We start from the raw sequence: 27,139 nt of genomic DNA on the forward strand, positions 1-27,139 counted from the left end.
CATGCTAGCTTTTAATTGGGCATTTAAAGTTGGCATTCCTCCGTTTTTCTTAGATTTCACTTTTTTTTTTATTTTTGTGAAGATTTGGGGCCAGATTCTCTAAGCCACAGGTATTCAACCTGTGGCCCTCCAAATGTTGTGGAACTACATGTCCCAGCATTCCCTGACAGTTTTGGCATGCTGTTATAGTAAAAAATGTGGCAATGCATGTTGGAACATGAAGTTTCACAACATCTGGAGAGCCATAGGTTGAAGACCCATGCTCTAAGCATTAAAAGTGATAAAATGGAGAGTGATAAACAGCCAGCCAATCAGCTCCTACCTGCCATGTCACAGACTGTGTGAAAAAATGTCAGACAGGAGCTGATTAGCTGGCTGTTCATCACTCTCTCCGTTTTATCACTTTGGAAGCTTAGAGAATCTGGCCCAAGGACTTCTAGAAGACACCTAGGGGAGAGGGAGAATATGGTTTAAATCTTGTCTGTCTCGGAGATCAAATTATAGTGTCAACTGCCAAGACAGCAACTGTTAATGTAATTTAATATTTTAATAGTGAAGCACCATTGGGTTGTTTAGACTATATATTTTTTTTTTATTCCAGGTCTGAAGAGAGCGGGCCATGAGTTGCACCATGAAATGTTCTTCGACACACTAAAGATTCATTGTGGATGTCCGGTGAAAGATGTCCTGGATCGCGCTGCACACCGTCAAATCAACCTTCGCATTTACAGTGATGGTTCAGTAAGTTTTAGTTATGCAAAATATAAATTCTTGTTGGCTGCTTTTTCATCTAGCAGTTCATTCTGTATACCTTTCATGCTGTACTGTAGGTTTCTTTGTTCTATAGTCCAGTGTTACAGTAAATAAATGTATGAACATGGGTACAATGTCCTGTAGTAGGGACAGCATATTGTCCAATGATGACTATTTTTATTTATTTTAGCTGTTTTTATTTAATTATTACTTTTAATTGTGATCTCTTCCTTTTTTTTTTTTTTTTTTTTTTCAATTGTGACTTCTGACGCATGTTAATGTGTTATATCTGTATTCCTGTTTGTCCTACAGCTTGGAGTATCTATTGATGAAACTGTGAAAGAAAGAGATCTAGATGATCTGTTATGGGTGTTTGGCTGTGAATCATCTGCAGTAAGTAAAACTGTCGTGTTGTTGTGTGTGTGTGTTTTTTTTTTTTTTTTTTTTTACATTTGAAACTTTGTAATCTTGCAATTGTTATATGCTCTACCAGTAAGTCCTTTTAGAAAATATGGTACTTGTGTAGTTTCACGACGCCACTGCCTGCGGATTGCATTGTATGCGATGCAGCACACCCGCACTATCCACATCAGCCCGAAGTGTGGCGAGCACAGCGGTACGCATCCTCCCAACCTGTTAATACCCCCACTATCCAATCTTGGCTTCTATTTCCGCAAGGGGAAATGGCGGCCACCGCCCAGTTAGTGCTGCTGTTTCTGACAGAATTGAAGGCAGATTCCGATTTTAAAACAAGTCAGATCTGTTTTGTCGGAAACTGCTCTGGATCGTCAAATTCATAGCTGTTTCTCGACAATCTGCGGCCGTTTTTGTGGCATGCGCACTTTCCAACACTCTACAGCCGTGTCATTGACCACCTGCTGTCAAATTGCAGTTTCAAATTGCAATTAGGTGAAACCGGCCCAGGATTCCGACACGGATGTTCCGACAGTCGGCATCCCACATTGAATACCCCCCCCCCTAAACACAAATGAGTACGGAAGTTTTCACTTAAACCCCCCCCCCCCCCCCCCAAAAAAAAAAAAACATATTCAATATATCTGTGTTTACAAATGGGGAAAACAATACTTCTTTGAAGGACACTAATGGATCCGTCTTTGTCCAAAAGAAGTGATTAACAAGGCCCAGTTAACATTGTTGTTCTAACCCATCCGTGGTGGTCTTGAAGATGGATTTATTTTTGATTCCAGGATAGGAATATCAAAGAACAGGAAGTTCAGCATTTTCTATAAAAGACTAGAAACTTTTTATATTTATTTTACATATAATTAATCTTGGTAACATATCGAATAGCTGCTATTCAATGTACTTTCTGGGTGTACTTTCTGTGTGTACCTTTATTCATTTCTGGATACTGGCAATCTGCAAAATCCAGCTTTACAATATGCCAGTGTTCAAGACCTTTTAGTTCAGCAACAAAGTGTTGCTGTATGAAATTAAAATAAAATGTAATACACAGGCTCCACTTCAAATACGTGTGTGTGTGTGTGTGTGTGTGTGTGTGTGTGTGTGTGTGTGTGTGTGTGTGTGTGTGTGTGTGTGTGTGTGTGTGTGTGGTGTGGATTAATAAATAATAAAAAATTATGTATTGTAAAACTTTTCTATCCAGAGTGGCAGCTCTCTGTACATCTTGTATAACGATGCATGCTACTCATGGCAGTAAGTTTGAAATGTTTACTACATTTTATTTTTTTTATTTTTAAATCTGGATCCTGGGGCAGATTTTTATCACCGGCCATTTAGCTTCTACTTGTCATTTTTTAAACCACGCCTGTAACTTCAGTTAGTAGCTGATTGGCCAGTGGTAAAAACCAGACACTTTATCACTTCACAAGCTTAATAAATCGACCCCACAATTACAGAATAAAAGGGTAAAGGTAAGATTTGGTGCCACTGTTGCTGTTAGAAATGTACTAAATATCTTCTAAATGCCAGAGTCTCTGAAAGCAACTTTTTTTTTTTTTCTTGCGCAAACTGTAACCAAACTTCATTTGACTTCAGAGCATTTGCTGGTAATAAAGCAAATATATTCCTCTACTATGACCCTGACCTTTTTATCTCTCACCGCAACATGATCACTCAAATGGTTAAATAGGCATATATGTGTGTGTGTGTGTGTGTGTGTGTGTGTAGAGCAGCACTCCCACTACCTTGTGTAGCTGGCTCCGGTGCCCTCCTGAGAGGGAAATCCCCACTTAGTACAAAGGCAAGTACGGCAGGACCCGGAGGCTGACAAGAGACAAAAGCTGCAGAGTAGCGTGATCGAACGTTTTCGATGTTTAATACATCGTCATCAGGATGATGCAAGTGAAAACAAAGCATACCTTTATGCATTAGCCACACCACGTGAAGGCACCTGTTCCCTTCCAGTGAGGGTGATGTGCCCATGGATGACGTCATCATCTCGTCACTGGTTGTCGGGGTAACTAACAGAATATATACAATAAATCAAATGACAGTGAGAATAATATACAGAGTATCCAATGAGTAATAATAAGGACATGATGGATACAGTAAGTGGAAACATGTTAAATACAAAATGTGTACAAAATACTATATATATATATATATATATATATATATATATATATATATATATATATATATATATATATATATATATATATATATATATATATATATATATATATAGAAATCCAAATCGACCGGCACTCCTTAGTAGATCTCCTAGATAATGGGCCCCGGTGCCTGGATAGTAACTTATGCAAAAATCCAAAAGGAAGCAGCACTCGAAGGGGGTCACACCCCGAAAGCTTGTTGCTTCAATACAGATTTGTATATTTGAAATTGCCTCCTGAGTGCTGCTTCCTTTTGGATTTTTTTATATATATATATATATATATATATATATATATATATATATATATATATATATATATATATATATATATATATATATATATATATATATATATATATATATATATATATATATATATATATATATAAAAAGGGGGGTTTTCCAGAGGGCGCTAGCCAATGTTAGGCAAAGAAATACCGTTTTTTACCGTTTATTATAAAAATGAACAGAATCCCTTAATAGGGTATCATAAATGCATAAAGACCATACACATAAAAAACAATAGTAAAATACTGCTTGATACAGAAAATGATGTATGAATTTTATAGTTTCACATGAAGTAATATTCAAATCTATAGAAGATAGCCCAACGCGTTTCGTCAGAACCTGACTTCATCAGGGGCAGATAACATAGCCAGCAGACACTGTACATTTGTAACAATGCAGAGAAAAGTAATTAAAATCATACACTACATATACTCTCAATGGAGAATTAAAATAGGGATTGAGAACAGGAGGAGGAGATGGAGAAAAGGAGAACGACCAAGAAATGGAAGAGAGAACGACCAAGGAGATGAAAACACGACCATGATGAGGCAAGAAGAACATATCGAGAGGGTTAGGACCCCTTTAAGAAAATAGTTATAGCCACTCCGGAAACACCACGTGATTGTATTGTCAGGCAGTACATACCTATAAAAGTTCTATACCAATAGAGTCTGAAGGTATAATTTCATATAATGGTCCGTTGAAATTTCAACACTCTATATAGAGACATATTTGGAATATACATATAATAATATCATCAGTGACCAATTATGTATGATTATGAAAGCAATTTATACTTGTATATAAAAGGTATAACATACCGGAATCAAAATAGATGTAAATATTAACGTATCACAGCAAGCAATTAAAATGAATGTTCTCAGCAGGCAATTCAACTGATAGGTCTTACAACCGGTAGATCAGGTAATTTTTGGAACCAATCAGAGTCTGATAATAAAATGGGCTGGGTATTATTATCATATTACAATCCAGAGAAATATGCCAGTTCAGTCTAAAGATATGTAACAAAGCTTAGAATGAATAACTTACATTAAGAGCCGCGGGAGGTGGCTAATAGTAGAGTAGCACCAGGGTAGATATAAGCTTAGTGTTACTAGCATATATTGCAGCAGGTGGGCCCATGGGGTTTTCTCAGCAAAAGAAATTCAAAAAGTGTTTTTCGTACTGGTGAATCAAGTTTTAGACCAGTGCCTAATGATAAGAATTAGTTGGGTATTAATACCATATAACATATTAGAAAAAAACGTGTCAGCAAGTGTATAACAAGAGGAAACTACTTACATAGAGATCCACAGGAAGTACCCCCCAGAGGTGCTGCTGCCACTCTCTCGAGCGCAGAAAGGGTTCCCCCATTTGCTATATATATATATATATATATATATATATATATATATATATATATATATATATATATATATATATATATATATATATTTTGCAAAAATAAGTGTCACTCTGGAGACTTTGCTGGAAGTGGTGAAACAAAAGGTGCTTTATTCCAACATGTTTCGGGTCGACTGCCCGTCGTCTATCCCTGACGACGGGCAGTCGACCCGAAACATGTTGGAATAAAGCACCTTTTGTTTCACTACTTCCAGCAAAGTCTCCAGAGTGACACTTATTTTTGCAAACCATATTGGAGCTGTGACACAGCTTAAAGGAGGCACCGGAGCATTACAATACCTTATCCAAAAGGAGTGCCGGGACTAATGGATATTATATATATATATATATATATATATATATATATATATATATATATATATATATATATATATATATATATATATATATATATATATATATAAATTTGCAGAAGGATCGCGGTAATCCAAACAGTACCCAGCACATCAAACATAAAGAAACATAAAAAAACAAATGAGTTAATCATGTGGACAATTGTCCCGTGCAGAGACTGGGTATGTGCGCGGACGCCAATGTAACAGCTATGTCAACTGTCTGGTCATGTGATAGTTCACTCTATAGAAAGCAATGTAGCCCGGCAGATTCATTAAGCCCCCTAGGTGCTAGGGTGTTGAGTTCATTGATCCAGCGTGCCTTACGCTGTAGGAGTTTAAGCGGCCGGTCGCCTCCTCGTTGCCTCTGTGGTTCATGATCAATTATGGTATACTTAAGTTGTGCAATGTTATGCCCATGTGTGACAAAGTGTCGGGCAACCGGTTGATCACTGCCACCACTGGTGAGCGCGGCCCGGATGACCAATTTGTGGCCAGCAATTCTTTCCCGAAGAGTGCGGGTGGTTTTACCTACGTAGCCTAAGCCACACGGGCAGATAATCAGATAAACAATAAATCTAGTGGTACATGTTAACACATGCTTGATGGGTATGTGTACCCCAGAATGCGGGTGTGGGAAATCACTGCCTGTATTAAGGGATCTACAAACAGCACAGTTTATGCATCGGTAGCAACCGTTGCGGCATTGCAGAAAGTTACCTTGGACTGACTGTTTTTTGTCCAATCCACTAATGTCTGTTTTAACCACCCAATCTCGGATGTTCTTACCCCTACTGTAACAGGGCATGAGTCTGGTGTCATGAAGTTGTAACTCGGGGTCGGAGCCCACTACTGGCCATAGTTGTTTGGTAATGTTGCGGATGCCTTCACTGGCTGTGTGCATAAACTGTGCTGTTTGTAGATCCCTTAATACAGGCAGTGATTTCCCACACCCGCATTCTGGGGTACGCATACCCATCAAGCATGTGTTAACATGTACCACTAGATTTATTGTTTATCTGATTATCTGCCCATGTGGCTTAGGCTACGTAGGTAAAACCACCCGCACCTGTAAAGAAACAAGAGGTATTTATGTATGTCCTATATACACTTTGCAGCTTGATGCCTCAGAAACACTCCAGTGCGATTTCAGCAATCGTAAAGATAAGATGATCCCAAATGCAATGCAAACTGTCAAGATTTTGCCAGATGTATATAATTGGTAGAGAGATCAGGAGCAACAACCTGCAGCAGGGGTTCACCAGTGCGAGTCTCGCAAAATCTTGACAGTTTGCATTGCATTTGGGATCATCTTATCTTTACGATTGCTGAAATCGCACTGGAGTGTTTCTGAGGCATCAAGCTGCAAATTGTATATAGGACATACATAGATACCTCTTGTTTCTTTACAATTGCTGAAATTGCACCGGATAGATTCTGAGGCACCAAGCTGCAAATTGTATATAAGACACATACGGTCAATGCTGATTGCGTCATGATATGACGAAACGCGTTGGGCTAACTGTGATCAAGATCTCCTGAATAGAACAGCAATCATTCATGTTCACCAATTGTATATTTGTGATACCCTAAAAAAGGGCTAATTTTTATTCTTGTACTTATACCTGTATATTTTATATTAAATACTAAATGTCTAAATTGTTATCGATTGTATCTTAGCGCACTCTGATACCCCCCTGTTTTCCCATTTCTATTGTTTGGGTCTTGTCTAACAGAAGACCCTTCAGAGGTGCTGCTTCCATTTCTATAGCGCAGGAAGGGGTCTATATATATATATATATATATATATATATATATATATATATATATATATATATATATATATATATATATATATATATATTTTTTTTTATTATATTATTATTAATTTTTTTTTTTTTTTTATTCTGAAACCGTATTCCTGGTAACATGTGCTGCTGGTTGGTGAAGCAGTTGAGAAATCTCACTCAAAGGACCAGATGCACTAAGCTCCAAAAAGTGAGAAAATGGAGAGTGCTGAACAACCAACCAATCAGCTCCTACGTGCCGTGTCAGACTGTGTTTGAAAAATGTCAGGCCAAAGCTTAGTGGTTATCACTTTTGAAGCTTAGTGCATCTGGCCTACTGAGCAAAGATCTTTAACAATAATTGGGTTGCAGCCATTTAAGGTTAATAGGTGCACTTTTCCTAGTTTAGCTGTGGAACAAAACATTGTATCCCGTATCCGAATTATTCCGAAAACCATACATTCCAGAAAGTGAGAATTTTTTTTAAATTTATTTATTTTTTTGCTAAAAACTCACTGGGGAAATTTGTAACCACGCTACTGAGGACATGATATTAACTGGCACTACATATGTACAAGAAAATGATTGCTTGGCATTCAAATTCAATATCTGAGATGGTACACAAATTTTGTTTCATGTTTTGAAACCTTGTTTTTTGAACAAATAAAATAAATATATATATTTGTGTATTTCATGTGTTGTGTTTATACAGCATAAATGCAAGATACTTCAAAATACATCATTGAAATATTAAAATATTCCGAAATACGGAATAATCCGTTATCCAAAATTCTCCTGGTCCCGAGCATTTTGGATACGGGATACTCAACCTGTATTCCATTATGGCTGAGCAATGTTTACTATTGAATACATTGTGTTTTGTTACTTTTATTGGCTTTTTTTTTGTTTGTTTTTTTTTCTCTTGTGTTATTGCACATAAGGACTCCATGTGACCTTGTACTTTGACAGGTTTATGCATAGGGGTATCAATCTTAAATAACATGTTGATCGTTTTAGTTTTTTGGGACAGTTACTGATCTATTAATGTAATGCTGAAAAGGCGTTCTATACACTTGCTAGTATAAAGATTTAAACCTTTGTTTAAAGGGTTCATGCCACATCTTTAATGCTCTAGTTTTGTGTGTGAATGGAGACCTAGAAGGAAAAAGGAGTACTCTTATGCTCCGTACACACTGTTTGATTTGGTCTATTTTCTATTTGATTTTGCTTATATATAAATAAAATGAAATGGTTTTCAGCCGCATTTGATCTCGATGTGTGGCCCCCGCGGCATTGAAATCGAATAGAAAAATAGACTCTGCAGGCAATATTACAGATCTATAGTATATAGCAGTGGTTCCCAAACTGTGTGCCGTGGCACCCTGGGGTGCCTCAGAACACCTGCAGTGGTGCCCTGGCTTGGTGGTCCAGGACCAATTAAAAATTATTTATGGTCAATTTAATAGGCAAAAACAGTGCTGGTGGCTGCCAATCATAATATATGTGGACAAACAGAAGCAAATCCTGTCACTGACCACACACCTGACCCTAAGGATGACATCTAAACAGGGCGCCACCACTAGGCAGCTTTAGGCATTTGCCTAGGGTGCCAGCCACTGGAGGGTGGTACTGAGCAGCAGAAGCAAAGCTTCCGCCTGCGCCGAGGAGAGCAGGATGAAAGCAGCTGGGAGAAGGTGAGTGAGCCATACCCTCGCCCCTGCATAGCACCTGCACTGACACCCCCCCCCCCCCCCTGGAACCCTCCCAGAGTTGCGACCATCACTGCATCTCTAACACTCCCCTCCCCATGGAGCACGACTCTGTGGCCGCATCTCCCTCCAGCAAACCCCCCCCCCACCGATGGAGCATAGCAGCGGCAGCCGCACTGACCCCCCTGGAGCTCACCTGGATTCCCCCCATCAAAACATCTCTAGCCCCCCTGCCCGTGGAGCGAGAAGCTGTGGCCGCATCTCCCTCCACCAACCCAACACCCTTCCCCCACGGAGCGGGTGAGCAACGGCCCTGCATCTAAACCTCCCCACCGGCCCTGCATAACTTAATAAAATATATTTTCTAAATTACTCCATAACATTTTTTGGCCTAGGGGTGCCACGACAACATTTCTGATACTATAGGGAGCCGTGATTCAAAAAAGTTTGGGAACCACTGGTATATAGTCTAAATTGACTGTGTACACTGTGTGATTAGAGTATGATGTGGGTGTTGTAGTAGGACTTTTGTGAATATTCTTTTATATGGCATAAGGGAATTATTATTTTTTCTCGTTCTGTAAGGTATTTAGATCTATAGTGGAGTGTTTTATTTATTTCCAGATATCCATACATTTAACAATGTATGTAACAATACTCCTAACACATATATAAATGTGAACTTTTCATCTCCAGTGTCTAATAAACTAGTTAGGATCCGTAAAGGTTTAAGTCCAAATTTGTTTATTTGGCATTACTAGTCTTAAAATCGGTGGTTTACCCAAAATTATGCTGGTAAAATCTGACAAATCGATAGAGACTGCAATTCCAAGGGGGGTATTCAATGTCAGGGGCACAGCTGTTAAGCAAGCTCGACAGCCGTGCCCCTGTCCCATTCACGCTTAGCTTGGCGGTCAGGATTCAATGTCCTGGCCGCCGAGCGGCGAGAAAGGGGACGTGGCCGCGAGTTGAGGGCGGAAATAGACTAGCTCCGGCCAGGAGCTCGCCTATTTCCAGCTTTTCTAGGCAGAACGAGCCCTACAGCTTGTGATGTCGGGCTCGTTTTGCGAAGAACCCCTGTTCAAAGATTGAATACCCCCCCCTAAATTCTGTTCATTGTAGTAGAATTGCAAATCTATCCATTTTTACTGTTGATGTATGTAAGCTGCATTTGATCCCAATAACACTGGGCCCTTTTGCAGGAACTGATTGCTGAAAGCATGGAAGAAGAGAACAAAGGCATCCTAGCAACAGCATTCAAGAGAACCAGCAAATTTCTCACACACCCAGTGTTTAACAGGTGAGTTCTTAGAAGGAAACTTTCGTTTTTATATATCAGAATGTCTTCTTGACTTACTAACTTAATTATTATTATTTTTTTTATCAGTTACCATTCAGAAACTAATATTGTCCGCTACATGAAACGATTGGAAAACAAGGATATTTCACTTGTGCACAGTATGATTCCCCTAGGATCATGCACAATGAAGCTTAATAGCTCTTCTGAGCTTACCGTAAGTTATAAGCCTGTCTTTTCATGGTTCTCTTCTTTGTAATCGCTATTTGTATGTAGATAGGTTTGTTTTGTACCGTAAGGTAAGATTACCTCTTGCAGGCTGCACAGTGTGGTGTGTAAATTTTTTTTTTTTTTTGCCCGAGCGGAGTCCTGTTACCGCCACTCTGGTACCTCTTCTGCACCACCTTTTTGAATAGGTCACCACATTCTTAAATTGTTTAGTGCATGAGGAAGCAAAGTAATGCTGCCCATACACTTATGCGATCAGATGCGATGCGATATCCCATCGCATCAAGTGGTGCCCAGTGCAGCACCCAATGTCTCAAGCCATCTGCGATGGACATCGGGTGCTGCGGGGTACTACCTGGCTGGGGACTGGAGCGGTCAGGCGGCAGGACTCTGCAGCGGCTGCATATGACTTTAAAATACTGGACTGCCCTCTGATTGGCCGAGGCCGCTGAGACTGACAGCTCTCTCAGCCAATCAACAGCCTCACATTCAGGCGGCCACTGATTGGCTGAGAGCTCTCTCTCTCAGCGGCCTCACCCAATCAGAGGGCCGTCCAGTTTTTCAAGGACTCTGCTGCTGCCACCGCAGAGTCCCACCACCTGAAAGCTCCACCGCTGCGGTCCCCAGGTCGTGCTACGGTACCGGCTCCCACTCCTTGTCAGCCAGCTCCGGTCCCCTTTCCTGCCCCGCTCCTGCAGCTGATTGCATTCGAGCAATCGCATGTGGTTAAAAACCACATGCGATTGCTCATGCAATTCGATAAATATTATGTGCAGCTCATTTATCGATGCGACATTCGAGGGCGTGCCTGCGCATCGTGTCGAATGTCAGCTTAAAAATGCATGCAATCATTTCATTTATCGGCCAAATGTGGTCGAAATCGAAGGATTGCATGCGATATCTGACATATGTATGGGCAGCTGATTATCTACGGTTTCATTCTAGATTTGCTTTGTTCGCAGATCACTGACTGACTGTATGTGTGAACAGTGCATTGTGTGAACAGTGCATGTATGGAAGAGGGAGACTACATCATGCAGGGCTAGCCCTCTGCATAGGTGAAGTAGGAAATTGTCAAGAGTAATCTAGCTCTAGAGGGAGGTGTCCACTGAGGGAATCTCAGCGCTCTAATCCAATGGGAAGTAAGATTATTAATCATCACACTTCAAATATGCAGTGATGTGAGAAGTGCGTCAAAGATGGACATCTGGGACTGTGAAGATGGGAGGCGGGTTGGGAAGAGGAGGGAGCTTGTTAGGTGGAGACGGGCGCAGATCTTAAGTGTAAAGCCCAACAGAATTTGGTGCGCTATATATGAAACTGTTAATAAATAGTAAGCAAGACATAGGCTGGCTGCAAAGAGGAGGCTAGCAGGTCGTGGAGAAAGTTGTTGGGACAGTACAATGAATTAATAATTATTAATATATTGATGTGTGGGATTGGCTTAATAGTGTGTGTGTGTGTGTGTGTGTGTGTGTGTGTGTGTGTGTTTTTTTTTTTTTTTATTTATTTTTTAAATAAAGGTTCCAGTTAAAATCTTTCACCATCACCTAGAGGTGTTAGTGCAACGCTACTTCGGGGTGACCTTTTATTTCCAGGCCAGAATCTTGCCTAGGACATCAAAGTGGTCAGCGTTGTTAATTTCCTTGTACTAGTTAAAAAAAATTTTAACCTAACACATTTTTTTTTTTTTAACTGACTACTGGGGTCAGATACAAGAATTGATGCAGAACAATTTTTTCCATATACATCTATCAATTGTGCATCTGTTTAAGTTTTTTTTTTTTTTGTCTTCATTTTCCCCTCCCACGAAAAAATACACTATAGATATTTCTGCTGTGTATCTCAATGTAAATTGGGTCCCTGGAGAAAGTCACATCTGCTGAATCATTTGCAGGCATGAATGAATCTGCAGTTTCCTTGAGGATAACATTATTTACAGTCTGCCGACAGTGTAACCGGTTTTGTCCATGACTGATTAGTGTACAGGTTTGTGCGTTTTGAATGACTTGAAATTATTTTTTTTTTTTTTTTCGTCTATCCTTTTGCAGCCAATTACTTGGTCAGAATTTGCCAATATTCATCCGTTTGTGCCCATAAACCAGGCTCAGGGCTATCAACAGCTATTTAGAGAACTTGAAAAAGACTTGTGTGAAATAACGGGATATGACCGAATCTCATTCCAGCCAAACAGGTAAGATGATATCTTATAGAAGGAAATGCACTAAAGGGGAAATGTGGTTAAAAACCATTATCAGGGTTTTTACTGCATTGCTCCATGCATTAAAACCCAATCATGAGGGTTTTTTCGCAAAATAGGGGAATGCCAGAAAAAGTTAGCGTTGCTCTAAAGAATCATATGGGCTTCTCCCCACCGTGTTATGTGATGGATCCTTAATCCCTCCCAGCATGCCCTGCGCTGTTAATCTGTGTATGTGGGCAGGGACTCCTGGGTCCTGGACCCAGAAGTCCAGGGATGGCGCCGCATCGTAAAGGACAGCTCTTATAGCAAGAGGTGACCTTCTTCCCTTTTTTTTTTCCTTAATAATCGAATATTATAGTGCATATGCGATTTTTATTAAGCATGCGAATGCCGGCGATGTGAGGGGGGGTGGATGTTAGAACATTCCTCCCCCCCCCCCTCCCCCAAGTATTTTCTCATTTTGGGGAATGCATTAACATCCACCCCCTCACATTGCTGAAAATGAGGTTTTCACCACATTTCCCCTTTAGTACACCCCCCCCCCCCCCTTTGTTAGGGGACACAAGGTTTAATGTAGTTTCACTATGTCCGTCCGACCTTGGACCTCCCTCTTGGTGGCAAATTGTGACAGATCGCATGCGTCCCTGCTGCCGGGAAAGTCCCGGGTGGCTCGCAGGGTATCAGGTGCCGGTACACTGCTGCAAAACATCTCAGCAGTGTATGGGCCCCTTAACTCGAGGGAGCACAGACCACAATTCAATTGTATTATTTGTGAATGTACTTACAAAGTTGGTTGTAGGTCAATTCTATACCACCATGTTCTTTCAAACAATCCTTGGCTAATTTGGAACATATTTACACAATTGGTAACTGATACCTGGTTAATTGATCCAATAGTCCAATTTAAGTGCTTCAGTGCGATCTTATATATTTTTGTTTCTTTGTGTATAATTTATGTAACTTGGTCCTGGTCAATAATACCCCACTGGCCAAAGCTATAGTACTTTATATTAATGATTTAAAGAATTAAAAGCTAAGTTTTAATAAAAAATATATTTTGATTGACTTTATTCTCAGTGCCCCCCCAAAAAGTCTTCTTTTCTTTGTGTATAACATACTTTTCTGACTTTGGGCAGCACCTCCAACCTTGCAATTAGCAAACTCTGCCAATACTATTAAAATGGGAATTGGAGTCATACCTGCCTAGTGGATATTTCCTTCCTATACTTTTTGATAGGCACAGTAGGCTTATTTCCAGTGCGAAATCAAACCATAAATACTTTCAACATCTATACGTGTTCATATACAATGCTTCTCGCCAATTACTGTGCATACATCTTTGTGTGTGATGTAGTGCATTCTTATGGACCAGATAAAGATGTATGCAGTTAAGAACCACTAAATGTTATGTGTCTTTACGCAGTGGTGCGCAAGGTGAATATGCTGGGTTGGCTGCCATCAAGGCTTACTTGAATGCAAAAGGAGAACCTCATCGAACTGTAAGTGTGATCCTAGTATGATGCCTGTCAATATTTACTTGTATAGTGCCAGCATATTCATCAAGCTTTACAATGAATACAGGATGTCTGCCTAAAGCAGGGGTCTTCAACCTTTAAGACAACATGGGCCACCTAAAAAAATCCAGTGAAGCCCGAGGGCCACTAAACTCTACTGCGGTATTTCGGACAGCCCCATAGAATCACAGCTCCCCTATAACATCAGCACAGTCCTTCATAGATAGTTGGCACAGCCGCCCATACTCAGCACAACCCCCCCCCCCACACACACACACACACACACACACACACACACACACACACCCCCAATAGTCATCAGCAGCCAATTTGGGATCCAGTGAAATATGTGGCCCCCCATATATAATTTGATATTGAATAAATTGCACGCGCCGTAGGCGTGCTCCCAAAAAGTGGTGTGACCTAATTATAAGGGCGTGGTCTAATTTTAAAGAGTGTGAACTAGCAGGAAAACAATTACCTGACACCTCTTTTGCAACCTGCATGACCAGACATTGGTTACTGCAGGAATGGTCTTTGTCCTCACACGCTTAAGTTGACTGAAGGCTGCACAGTGACCTATAAGCATGAAGGCCCACACAGTGAACTAGTATGCCTCACAGATCAAGCCCAAACAATGAAAGGCTACTTAAATCAATATTAACTGTTACACATTGTGCATCACACCATAGTGTCCATTAGACATTATGCCACACACCGTAATACCTGTTGTACATTGTCATACACCGTAATGCCCATTACACATTATGCCGCACACCGTGATGCCCATTACACATTAATCCACACAAAATTATGCCCATTGCACATTATGCCCCACACTGATGCCCATTATGCCACAGACCATAATGCCAGCAGTACTCCTGCTTTTACATATGATGCCCCAGAAGTGCCCCCACACAATGCCCCAGCAGTGCCCCTCACACACAATGCCCCAGCAGTGCCCCTCACACACAATGCCCCCAGTAATGCCCCACACACAATGCCCCCAGTAATGCCTGCAGCTTTGCCAGGTCCCCTGCTCCAGCCAGCTGTACCTCCTCATCCTGCAGCTTTGCCGGGTCACCATCCATGCCTCCTCCTGCAGTTTTGCCGGGTCCCCTCCGCCAGCTGTGCCTCCTCCTCCTGCAGTTCCTGCGCCAGGTCCCCTGCTCCCGCCAGCTGCGTCGCCTCCTCCCGCAGCTTCGCCGGGTCCCAACTCCCCAGCTCCCACCAGACGTGCCTCCTCCTCCCTCAGCCATGCTGGATCCACTCCTCTGCCCTGCCTGCAGCCAATGAAAAATCGGGTAGGCGGCACCCGGGGGGACTCCATTACCCTGCCTCCCTCGGCAGCGTTTTCTTTTACTTAAAAAAAAAAAAAAAATCCTGTGCATGGCTGGCCGGTGGGCAGAGGGCCACTGAGATCAGCTCCGTGGGCCACTCGTGGCCCGCGGGCCATGGGTTGAAGACCCCTGGCCTAAAGCTTGGCTATTGGTTCTTAAATCCAAAATGGTAATTGGTGTAAATAAAATATATTGGAGCATGGCCTTTTTAATCTATGTTGAATTAAAACCACAATCCTATTAATACAATCTTCACTTCAATATTGTAGGTCTGTCTTATCCCGAAATCTGCACATGGAACCAACCCAGCAAGTGCTCAGATGGCAGGCATGAAAATACAGCCAGTGGAAATAGATAAAGATGGGAGCATTGACCTAGCACATTTGAAAGCCATGGTAAATTTATCATGAATTGGTAATAAACTGTGTGTGTGTGTGTGTGTGTGTGCGCTTCCTAGGTTTGTATATATTGAAAAAGGCTGATCTATGGGACTGTATTTCCCATGTCAAAGGGTTGTGGCCTTGCATTGGAGTGTGGCCACTTTTCACAAGGGCATGTAGTTACATGTTGTACAGGTGTCACCAGGGCCGGCAACAGAAATCTTGGGGCCCTGTACAATGATATTTCTGGGGCCCCCACCTAATCGCACACACAGTAGACGTCAGTGGCACACAGTGAGTCAGTCAGACTCAGCCAAAAACAGATGGTGCACAGTAGACAGCTGGCCCTCAAAGGTCACTGACAGGCCAACTAGTACAGGCATTGGCCGTGCCCGGGCATGGAAGCTCTGGGACCCATCACACTTGTCCCCCTTGACACCCCCCTGTCGCCTGCTCTGGGTGTCACGGGTGGCTGCACTTTGATGCTGGATGGAGTGCTCGGCCCATCTGGCCTACAGCCCTTCTGGCATTTGCTTGACATACCAGAAGACAGTCCGTGCCGTTCAGGCTTAACTTTTTTTATAGTGACTTTAACAAACCCCAACCTAAAAATAAACCTCCTGTCGTGTTTGACTGCAGTTCATTCATGGTTGATGCAGTTTGAAAGTCTCATTTAAGCTTCCATACTGCCAGCCATGATGGGTTTGCTTTTGGTGGAGAGGAGCTGGCATGTTGTGTAGGACAATGAAAGAAAGTACAAGTTAATTTTTCATGGCTGCTCTAGCACCGTACCACTAATGCAATCGCAGAAATCCTCTGGTCATTAAGAAAGTCATTCACTAGGGTCTATATGTTCTTTAGTGTAAGTATAGGTGTCATGGATAAATTGATATGTGCTTGTATTCTGGCCCCATATGCTGACAATTCATCTTGCCATAGTGGATGGATGTGGATTTTTGGCCAATGGTGCTTGGAGCTATAGTTATACTCTTAATTGTATGAGTTTGTCAAAATGTTTTTCTTCAACCCAAATATTAAAATGTAAATTCTTGCTTAAAATTTAAGTCCTAACCGTACATGGCTAAACATATACTTTTAATATTACCAGTGGCTTTTTAAAATTATTATTATTTAAGAAAGGTGTATGTGTTTTGCCCTTTTAAATAGTTAACAAAGTTATGTATTCCAGGTTGATAAACACAAAGACAATTTGGCTGCTATAATGATCACCTACCCTTCTACCAATGGGGTTTTTGAGGAGGATGTAAGTGATGTCTGTGATCTAATTCACCAGAATGGTGGTCAGGTGTATTTGGATGGTGCAAACATGAATGCACAGGTGAGGTTGACGTATTCTATTAATCACGAACCTATTAAAATTATTGTAAATAGTAATGCATTGTAATACACAATTGAAGTGTCTGAATGGTGTATGTTTTTTATTTTTATATAGTTGTTGTTGTTATCATCATTATGCCAAAACTGTAATTAAAGTGCAAGATTGACCAAAGAAAACTGTAATTACAATCTTACCATGACTGTTAAGCTGGGTACACCATATTTGCCGGCATACGCAAGTGTACATTCACTTTCTGATTTTAAATGTTTAGTCCTGGACAAAGGTCTTTTAAATTTTGTACTTTTTTTATTTTGGAAATACAATATTGATCTGGTTTCCTATTGATGATCAGGTGGGACTGTGCCGTCCCGGTGACTATGGATCTGATGTTTCTCATTTAAACCTTCACAAGACCTTCTGTATCCCCCATGGCGGCGGAGGTCCTGGAATGGGACCTATAGGAGTGTGAGTAGTTGCAGAATTTTGTCTTTTTATATGTAAACCTTAAATGCGGAATCTGTTACATGGCCGTTAAAACATGGGAAGAGTACATCTTGTGGATATGGGGGGGGGGGGTGTCTTAGAATGCACACCCAACATACAGGAGCTGCTATCATGCTGGGACTTGTAGTTCTGCAAAGAAAAAGACATGGTGCAGATGCACACTCCATATTATTAATCAATAATAGAGGCATCGTGTGGATATACAATGTGGTACCTGAGGCTACAGTTGACTTTGCGTGCTGGAACTACTATTAATAATCATAGGCGTGCGCATATAGTGTTAGGGGTGCACAGGCACCCCCGAATGCTGTGCTCGCCTTTATAAACACCTCCCTGCCGCTAGCAACCAGCAATACCTTTTACCAAAGACTTTTGCTTTTTAGAACTGTATTCTTTTAAAAGAAGAATCCATCATTCAATTATGTGTGTTTGTATTGTTAATTGTACTAGACCATTGTCCTACCACTACATACCTGTCATCCATATATGTTTTTTGACTTTATTTGCATGAACTGTTACAGAGGGTAATAAGAAGCTTAAAAACTGACTGAAATAGGCAGGAGATTATGTTGTGGCTGAGAGACTTTTATATTGTAGTGAGTGCCAATAGATGATGGTAGACACACCTGATTGGTGGTGTTGGACTCACCCAATAGGTGGTGCACCCTCTAATAAAATGTGTAATTTTTTTTTCTCAGAAAGAAGCATTTAGCTCCATATTTACCAAACCATCCAGTAATTACACTTCAACAGGACAGTGATGCCCGGCCCTTGGGCACGATAAGTGCTGCCCCGTGGGGCTCCAGTGCTATTTTACCTATTTCATGGGCTTATATCAAGGTAATGTTGCTGAGCACCAAAGTCTTTTCTAGAGGTGTGCATTTAAAAAATCCCTGATTTCTTTTCATAAACATGGCTGTGAAAACACACCGGTCTGGGAGCTTATCCCAGATCCTATGTGTGTTTGCCTGAAACCCGGACCATTTTCTGAAGGCTGGAAAAAAGTACTATAATTGAAATAGCTTGAAAGAACGGGAAACATTTGTTTGTTCCCCTCCCCTCTGGCTAGTGTTGCTCTATTCAAAACTCAACTTCTTAGTGCCCGTGGAGATTTTGGAATGGCCTAGATTTATGAATATCTTGTTTGGGTACTTGTGTACCATCACGGCGCCCATCGCGTCGCAGACCATAAGGCATGCGATGCGGCGAGATTTCCCCCAATGTCATACAATTTCAAAATTGTATATGCCATACAATGCGATGTGATTTTAAATTGTATAAGCACCCTAATGGGGGCTTACAATGTTAAATGCACCCCCACGCCATCCCCACTATGAACGTGAACCCGAAGTGTGGCGAGGGGCGGCGATACGCATCCTCTGACCTTTTCATACCCCCACTATCCACATCGGCGTGGAGCTGATTTTAAATAGTGTGGCGAGCGCAGCGAGCCACCATGCCCGAAGCGTGGCGAGCCCTGCGGAATACATGTAAAGTAATACGCGGGGCTCGCTGCGCTCGCCACACTATATAAATTCAACTCCACGACGTGGATAGTGGGGGTATGAAAAGGTCGGAGGACGCGTACCGCCGCCCCTCGCGGGCTCGCTGCGCTTACCACGCTTTGGGTTGGTGTTCATACTGGGGGTGGCGTGGGGGTGCATTTAACATTGTAAGCACCCATTAGGGTGCTTATACAATTTAAAATCGTATATGGGGCTTAAATCGCATTGGGTGTATGGCATGCGATTTAAAAATCATGCGAATTAATATCGGGGGTGCTGTGATAATACACAAGTACCCTTGTTTGTTTTTATTTTTTGTTCTGGTGAAAAAAATGTTCATGGTGAAATAAACAATAAGTGGATTCTTATTATTGGGTAAGGTAGTATAACAGAAAATGCATGCTAAATGTGTTCACTTCTGACCTCCAACATAATATTATTTTTATTATTATCATTATTATTATTTTTTTTTTTTATATATATTTTGATGGTTTACATTCTGTCTCACAGATGATGGGGGCAAAGGGGCTCAAGCATGCTACAGAGATTGCAATACTGAATGCAAATTACATGACGAAGAGACTGGAAAAGTACTACAAAATCTTATACAGAGGGTCTAGAGGCAAGTCTGAGACTGATATGCTGTTTCAAATTGGGTCTGGTGACTCCCATTGTGCACTTTTATATTGGGTCACACAGCCTTTTTGGGCAAATATAAGAAATGGAACATGGCCTCACAGGGTTTTCAGTTCCACAACTCCTCTGTATGTGCTGCGTCCCTGGAGGTGCCAGCTGCCACCCGGAACTTGTGTGCAGTGACTGATCTTTTTCTGTGACTGCAGCCACAGGGGAGTATTAAACTGCCGCACCTGGCTCCTGTGACCTGCCAGCAGTTTGGTGACACCCCCTCTGAGGGTTACACCTGTCTTGAGACAACACTGCGGTAGAGTATTAATTTACTGGTGGTTAAAAACACACAAACTGGGCTGCTCGTGGAGTGACCAAATTCTATGCACAATAATATTTTGGTGCATTAGAACTATGTTCCTATGCGCACTGCTTTTAATACTTTTTAAAGTGCAAAATAACATGGTAATCACCTGGAATGTTGGGTTCATATATTGCAATAAACATTAAGCTGTCCAAATGGAGCAACTTCTTCCCACCCTGGTCAGTCCTACACTAAATATAAATGTTGACCTGTGTTTCAATGCCAGTCTTTAATCTTGACTTGCCTGCAAGCAGCATTTATAGGAAAAGCGCATCCCAGACAATCACAGCATACACCGAAGGAGACTCCAAACAAAAGCTGCATTTATTGTGCTTCCAAAGCCTTTAAATTAAAGTAACCAATTTTTGTTTTTATTTCCGTTCTTTTCCTTCAATAATTAACATTTTAGCTCACCTTTTTTAAATATTTCTTCCAGGCTGTGTAGCTCACGAATTTATCGTTGATGTAAGACCCTTTAAGAAGTCTGCTAACATAGAGGCTGTGGATATTGCAAAAAGACTGCAAGACTATGGTAACTTTATAGCTCCTGCCATTATCCGAAGTAGACAATCTGTCTTTCTATAACTGAAGGAACTTTCAACTTCCTGGCTTTAACATATGATATTGTTCACCTTTGAACTATATGCTGATCAAAACTGACTGTACAGAGTACAAGTTGATAGTTGATTCTATTAACCACGCTCCTTATTGTTGCGGGGCATATATATATTGCAGCATTAGTCACCCTTATGCTTGAATGGTATACACCTTTTGCATGTCTCATTCACGGGCACACTAGTTGTGCCATTCATGCTGCTATGTGGATGCATCTCTGGATGTATGTAGATGCATATGGAGGTGACAAGAGCAGCAATGCTATCGCTGCGATTTCATGGAAGTAGTACAATCCTGTGTTGTTGGTTGGAACATCTTACGGTTGATGTATGAAGAGTGGATACTTTTTTATAGACAGCATTTGTTACTTTAAAGCTAATTTCTTTACCCCGGAGCACTTCTCACTGCTTTATAAATCTACCACAATGTGAACTACATCCTCTCTACTGTTTTAAGTAGATTAAACCCCTAGATAATTGACGTCCTGTGGTTTAGTGCATTGGAATTTGGAACCTCTCATAAAGGTATTGCGACCTTCTCTAGGTTTCCATGCTCCTACCATGTCCTGGCCAGTGGCAGGTACTCTTATGATTGAGCCTACAGAGTCTGAAGACAAGGCTGAGATGGACCGTTTCTGTGATGCCATGATTAGTATAAGGCAAGAAATTGCTGATGTGGAGGAAGGCAGAATGGACTCCAGAATTAATCCTTTAAAGGTAAAGGGTGAAGTTACAGAGGACTTACAATGTTGTATACGTGTAAACCAAAAGCTTTTGTTTTCTTATTGTAAAAAAAAGATAATCTACGACTGCAGTGACTTGATATTTGCACTTCGGAGTCAAGCCTGTAATACCGCAAAGTCTATAAGACTCTTAAATTTCAAAGAAGGGAGCAGGTCACCCTTCCAGGGTATAAGGCTCCTACTATGACTTTCTCCATATACAGACTAATCTAGCATTATTACCACGTTAAGGTTTCAAAATGACTAGTTTGTTGTTATCCCAAACTGCTCTGTTTCAACGTGTCTATATTTTTGTTGGTTATTATGCTCCGTAATAGGAGTAAGTTTTTGTCTCAATTTGCAACAATGGTTGCGGCGAGTGCGACAGTGTTTTACAGTTTTCATTCCCTGTGCATTCTCTATTTGTTCTACCCCTCGCCATGCCGCCTGCTCACCCTATTCAACGTGTCAGCTGCTCACTGGCCCTGATGGCGAGCATTGACCAATGAAGTGTACGAGGATTTATTCCCTCCATTTGTAGGCAGTGTTCAATATTCTATATTAATGTGGCGCTTCTTTAGTAGAAAAAATATTTCAAATAATAAAATAACTTGTAGACACCAGAAAGGAAAATACATTTTTAGAAGTGCGTAAGTTCAGTTCACCTAAAAAAGATGCTGAGATCAAAACTGAGAGGCAAGCCAAAAAAAACCACGCAGAGCACATTGAATACACAAATGGCGAGGTACACCATATCCCATTAGAAAGCAATAGCGTTGAACAGGGCAAAGCTCTCTGTTTGTTTTTGGCGAACCGGGATTGTTGAATAGGGCAAGGAATATTTCTGGAGAGAGGAGTGGGCTTCTCACTAAAAAAAGTGAACCTCGCCCAAAAAAAGAGCAAAATGGGAGCGTTGAATACTGCCCAATGTTTCACCATATGATTAACATGTGCGTTCCAAGTTGTATGTGCTTTATTCTGAATATTCTTCTTTATTTATGCTTTCAGATGTCCCCACACACATTGACTTGCATTGCATCTTCCACTTGGGATCGCCCATACTCCAGAGAAGTGGCTGCATTCCCCTTGGTAAGAGCTGCTTATGTACAGTAATAATGCAACAAGCTACTGGTAGACTGTTTACTATAATCAGATGGTGTATAGTACACAGATGGGTAATAGGTCAATAGGGCGAGAAGGTTGACTGTTATGGTCCAACATGGGTTTAGGTCGAGTCAAAAGGTCGACACACTGTAAAATCCCTGCCATGAATGGGGCATGTGAGTGAGACGCATGCACGTCCCGTTGGTGCACAGAGAAGGGGTTTTACGGTGCACTGCCGGGAAGAATAAGAGTGGCTCAATTTGTATGAAAAGGTTTCGATGATGAAAAATATATTTTTAATTTATATCCATGTCGACATACACACCAATTAGTGTAACACTGTTCTATTCTCCCTATATGCTGACCTGGCTGGTGAAGTAAGAACGAGCCAGTGAAGAAGAAAAACATACCATGAAAAACTCATGTCGACCTTTTGGGAATAGACCTATTGACTGTCTTAACACTGTGTAGGTCTATCAACTAGAATGTATTGTAGGTTGTATGCATAGCTGTAGTGTACCTAAATATACACTTAAATATCAAATGTATTTTTTTTTTGTCTCTAAGCACTAAAGGGTTGATTTATCAAGCTGCGTGGGAGTGCATTAACCCTTTGTAACCAATCTGATTTGAGGAGGCATTTATCAAGTACATAAAAGGATGGGTAGCTGCTGATGGTTACTTATGGTTCTCCTCCACTCTTCGCTGCTTAGTACATCAACTCAAGTCATGGAACTCTCTAGTAGACTTCTAATATCGTTATGTGTTCTAGATGGATAGATATTTGTTAAAGTGTACTTTCCCATTATTCCAGCCATTTGTGAAACCGGACAGCAAATTCTGGCCCACAATTGCTCGGATTGATGACCTCTATGGTGACCAACATTTGGTCTGCTCTTGTCCTCCTATGGAGGTATACGAATCTCCCTTCACAGAACAGAAAAGAGCCTCTTCATAATGTTACAAACTCCATTTTGAGTATGACTGCCTTGGTAGCAGAAAATGGTTCCTGTGGGTTGAAGCGTTTTATACATGTTCTATATTAAATCTTTTAATACTATTACAACTTGCTATTGAGTGAACTTGTGAAAACAATCATTGGGTAGGAGCAAAGCCACTTAAGCCAGAAATGTAGTTTGTGTGCAATAAAGTGCAGAAACTGCACATTTAGGTGATTTGCCCTAGTGACGCTAAAGACAATATAGCGACAATGTGCAACTTTTACAATTTATCTACTTTTTAACACTAAATGCAATAAATGTGCACTCTGTACTTGCAGTTTCATGATTTGTTAATTTATACAGGGGGTACTTGACTCCTCCTACACCTGATTTTACAAGGTGGATTTGTTTCTGTTGCATGCAAGTGAGGGGGAAACGGAAAGGACAGGAGGATGGAGTAACATACTAATACATGGGGGGTGGGTGGGGAGGGCCTCCTTACTTTCCCTACCATGCCATTAACTTTTGACCCACAGTAACTAACTATATAGTGCCTTTTACAGAATGCTGTTTAGGTAGCAGTTGTGGGGAATGCTAAGAAGGACTGGCAGTTACACGGCCATTTTTTTGGTTGTTAAAAATTAAAACCAGTGGGGGTTGGTACCTGTATAATTAAAAAGTACCAATGTTTCTTTGTTTTATTTTCCAGTTACTTTTTTTTCCTGATACCATTTTTTGACCAATTTATTTTTATGGGTTTTTTCTTCTAGAAATTGTTGTATTGATGTACAGGCTTATTTTTGGTCTTATTTTAAGTACATTCCTAGAGTCATTTTGGTAGTTTGTAATTCTTTAGTCTTCGTAGACCTCGTATACAGGTGGTGGTATAGACCTCTATAAAGACCAACCCTGATCTCATGGAATCTCAAACCATTTAAGAGGGGGGGGTTATTGTTCAAAACAGTCCAAGACATTTTGAAGGTGGTTTAGTTTTCACAAAAAAAAAATAATCAAGGTACATACTAGTAGTTTCTGCAAAATACCACTAGCTGAATCAGGTACTGGCTGTCGTATTTATTTTTCATGTTGCATCTGTTTTAATATGTATAATACAATATCAGTGTCATGTATAAGAATACCATGATGGTTTTTTTTTCTCTTTTTCTTTTGTTTCATTGTTTTTAATATTTTAGTATCCCAAAAACATGTTTTGTTATTGGTAGTATTAATAAGGGTGTGGAAGTGGGTACATGTCATGCAAAATAAAAATGAGCTTATGCCTTTTGTTGTAGTGGCAAATTGCACATATTCATAATCCATGACATGTCTTGGACATCCCAATTAAATCACCGCTTTTGCTTGTTAAGACCTTGATGGTTTATCCAGGATTCTGCACCAATAGTATACAGCTGTGCTGGTTAGACATACGCTGTATTTCTACCCTTTCAGACAGATACTATGGGAACATGTGTAGTGAAGACTTTCCAACAATCACAATGTAAGTAAAGTAACCCTTCTACACAAGCAATTCCCAAATCATACCCCGTTCTCACTGCTAGGAAAATTCCAGCGTCTAGCATGTCGACCTGGTAACTTGCCTTTTTAACACGGGTTGACAAGTTCACACTGAAAAAAAAAAATGGCAGAATTCCTGGTTCTCCAACCCTGCTTTTTACCAGTGTTTGAGATCCGGATTGACCTGTTCACACTGCAAAAAAAACCTGTGTTTAAAAGGCAAATTACTGGGTAGAGCTGCTTCACTTCAGTCCCCGGCATTAAAATGCCAGGTATTTCACATGGGCAGTGTGAATACAGCATAATAAGATTATTAGTAATAAAAGCCCCACTACATACTTAACTTTGACCAATTGGTAATCTGAGTTGTTTACCGCTCAGGGATTAGTGAACATTAAGAGTAAATGAAAATAAAATTTTTGTGGATTATGAACAATGATCACTTAGAAAAGTCTCTCTATCAATTTATTTGTTTTATGTTTTCTGACCTTGTGAAATAAAGAACTAAAGAAAGTGGTTGTGGTTTTTTTTTTATTTTTTTGACACCTGTAAATCTAACTCTGGTAATGTTTGAAGTGTTAACACTATTAGCGTTTAGTATTAAATGGTATCCAGAACTGTGTGCCTCAGTTGGGGCATAAATATTATTATGCTAGATAATGTAGGTTTATCAGGACTGTGGTAAGTTTAGTGTACATCTCACATCCAGACTCTTGTGGTACTGTTGGCTGAGTGAACAATTTGCTCTCATACTTTGTCACACTCATGTAACAATAGGATGGCTGTTAACAGGGGTGCCGGGAGGGGGGGAGAATCAGGTACAGTTTACCTGGGCCCAAGCCTGTCAGGGGGCCCTGGGTCTGAAAAAAAAAAAACAAAAAAAACTTTATTTGGTCGGGGGTCAGCTTTTTAGCGGCAGCATTGGGAGTGCATATGTGAGCCGGTGTGAGGGCAGCAGCTTCACATAGGTCTTTCCACTCTCTGATTCCAGTGCCTGCTGAGAGCCTGCCACGTGACTTGGGAGTTTACAGTGGCTCGGCGACTGGAGGATACTTATGGATGGGTAGGTAGTCCCGAGTGCCGGAAGGAGCTGGGTCAGAGAGAGGTGACCTCCTGCGTGAGTACCACCCACTCTGCAGAACCCAACCCGCCCCACTCCCAGGGGTGGATTTAAGGGGGGGAATCACTATGCTGATAGGTGAGGATCCTCTTCTTTTTTCAGGGATACCAGAATTTTGAAAATCGGCCCTGGTGAACTGGAGATATACAACTTCAAAGCAGCAGTCCACATCTGACCTGTTAATTCAAATTCCCAGTCATATTTCTCAGGTTCTCTAACAAAGTTTTTTTTCTGAGAGTATATTCCAAAAGCTGGGACTCTCCCCTTTCTGCCGACACTAGCGGCTTGTCTCTATCATGCCCAGAACCAGTGATATCTGCCCTCCAGCTCCATACATCTGGTGTACAGTTTTTATATTTTTGTCAATGGATTGCTCTGGCTCAGTCCTGATCTCTGATCCCCAAGTCCCCAGCACCTCCTGAAAGTCAGGACTCTAGGTTTTTATACTATTGAAGGCTAAGAAATCTATTTCCAGATAATGGTGATATCTGCAGTCAAACAAGCTGCCCTTCCAGCGGAAAATTACGAATATTAAGCCCACTCCATTATCCAACCCTCCCCTGTGTATAAAACGACCCCTACCTCCCTGGAAATCATTTACAAGGGACCCTTCATTCAGCTCAGTGCCCCCTTCCACACATTAGTGCTCTCCCTCCCACCACCTGTGCAGTAAAGGAGTAATTAGCAGAATTACTGCTCCAGGTCCTACATGTTGAGTGGAAGATAGAGCACCCCCTGCCACCCGTAGGACATCAAATCTGCTGCTGATAGCACCCCCCACCCCTAGGAGGGGAGAATGGGTAAGGGCCCCAGTGCATTGCTTTGCCCAGGGGCCTACACTGGGCGAGGGGTATGCTCCTCCCTGCTGCTGGCCGCATCTACGAAGTAATGATTGTAGTGATGATGGGGAGGTGATGACGCCGACTCTC

The 27,139-nt window shown here is 41.2% G+C and overlaps 1 protein-coding gene across 1 annotated transcript in view; it reads left to right on the forward strand.

Moving 5' to 3' along the window:
• Positions 1–25,606, forward strand: part of GLDC (glycine decarboxylase) — a 54,466-nt gene extending 28,860 nt beyond the window's left edge. The window contains exons 10-24 of the mRNA XM_083185989.1: positions 602–741; positions 1,066–1,146; positions 10,096–10,193; positions 10,281–10,407; positions 12,470–12,612; positions 14,045–14,120; positions 15,745–15,870; positions 17,045–17,194; positions 17,547–17,659; positions 18,397–18,538; positions 19,714–19,825; positions 20,631–20,726; positions 21,353–21,525; positions 22,539–22,619; positions 23,449–25,606. Of these exons, the coding sequence (XP_083042115.1) occupies positions 602–741; positions 1,066–1,146; positions 10,096–10,193; positions 10,281–10,407; positions 12,470–12,612; positions 14,045–14,120; positions 15,745–15,870; positions 17,045–17,194; positions 17,547–17,659; positions 18,397–18,538; positions 19,714–19,825; positions 20,631–20,726; positions 21,353–21,525; positions 22,539–22,619; positions 23,449–23,592 (1,802 nt within the window). The 3' untranslated portion in view covers positions 23,593–25,606. The remainder of the gene's footprint in view (positions 1–601; positions 742–1,065; positions 1,147–10,095; positions 10,194–10,280; positions 10,408–12,469; positions 12,613–14,044; positions 14,121–15,744; positions 15,871–17,044; positions 17,195–17,546; positions 17,660–18,396; positions 18,539–19,713; positions 19,826–20,630; positions 20,727–21,352; positions 21,526–22,538; positions 22,620–23,448) is intronic.
• Positions 25,607–27,139: the final 1,533 nt, after the last annotated feature.

This window comes from Crinia signifera, chromosome 1 (assembly GCF_055691185.1).
Source record: "Crinia signifera chromosome 1, ASM5569118v1, whole genome shotgun sequence".
Taxonomy (NCBI): Eukaryota; Metazoa; Chordata; class Amphibia; order Anura; family Myobatrachidae; genus Crinia; species Crinia signifera.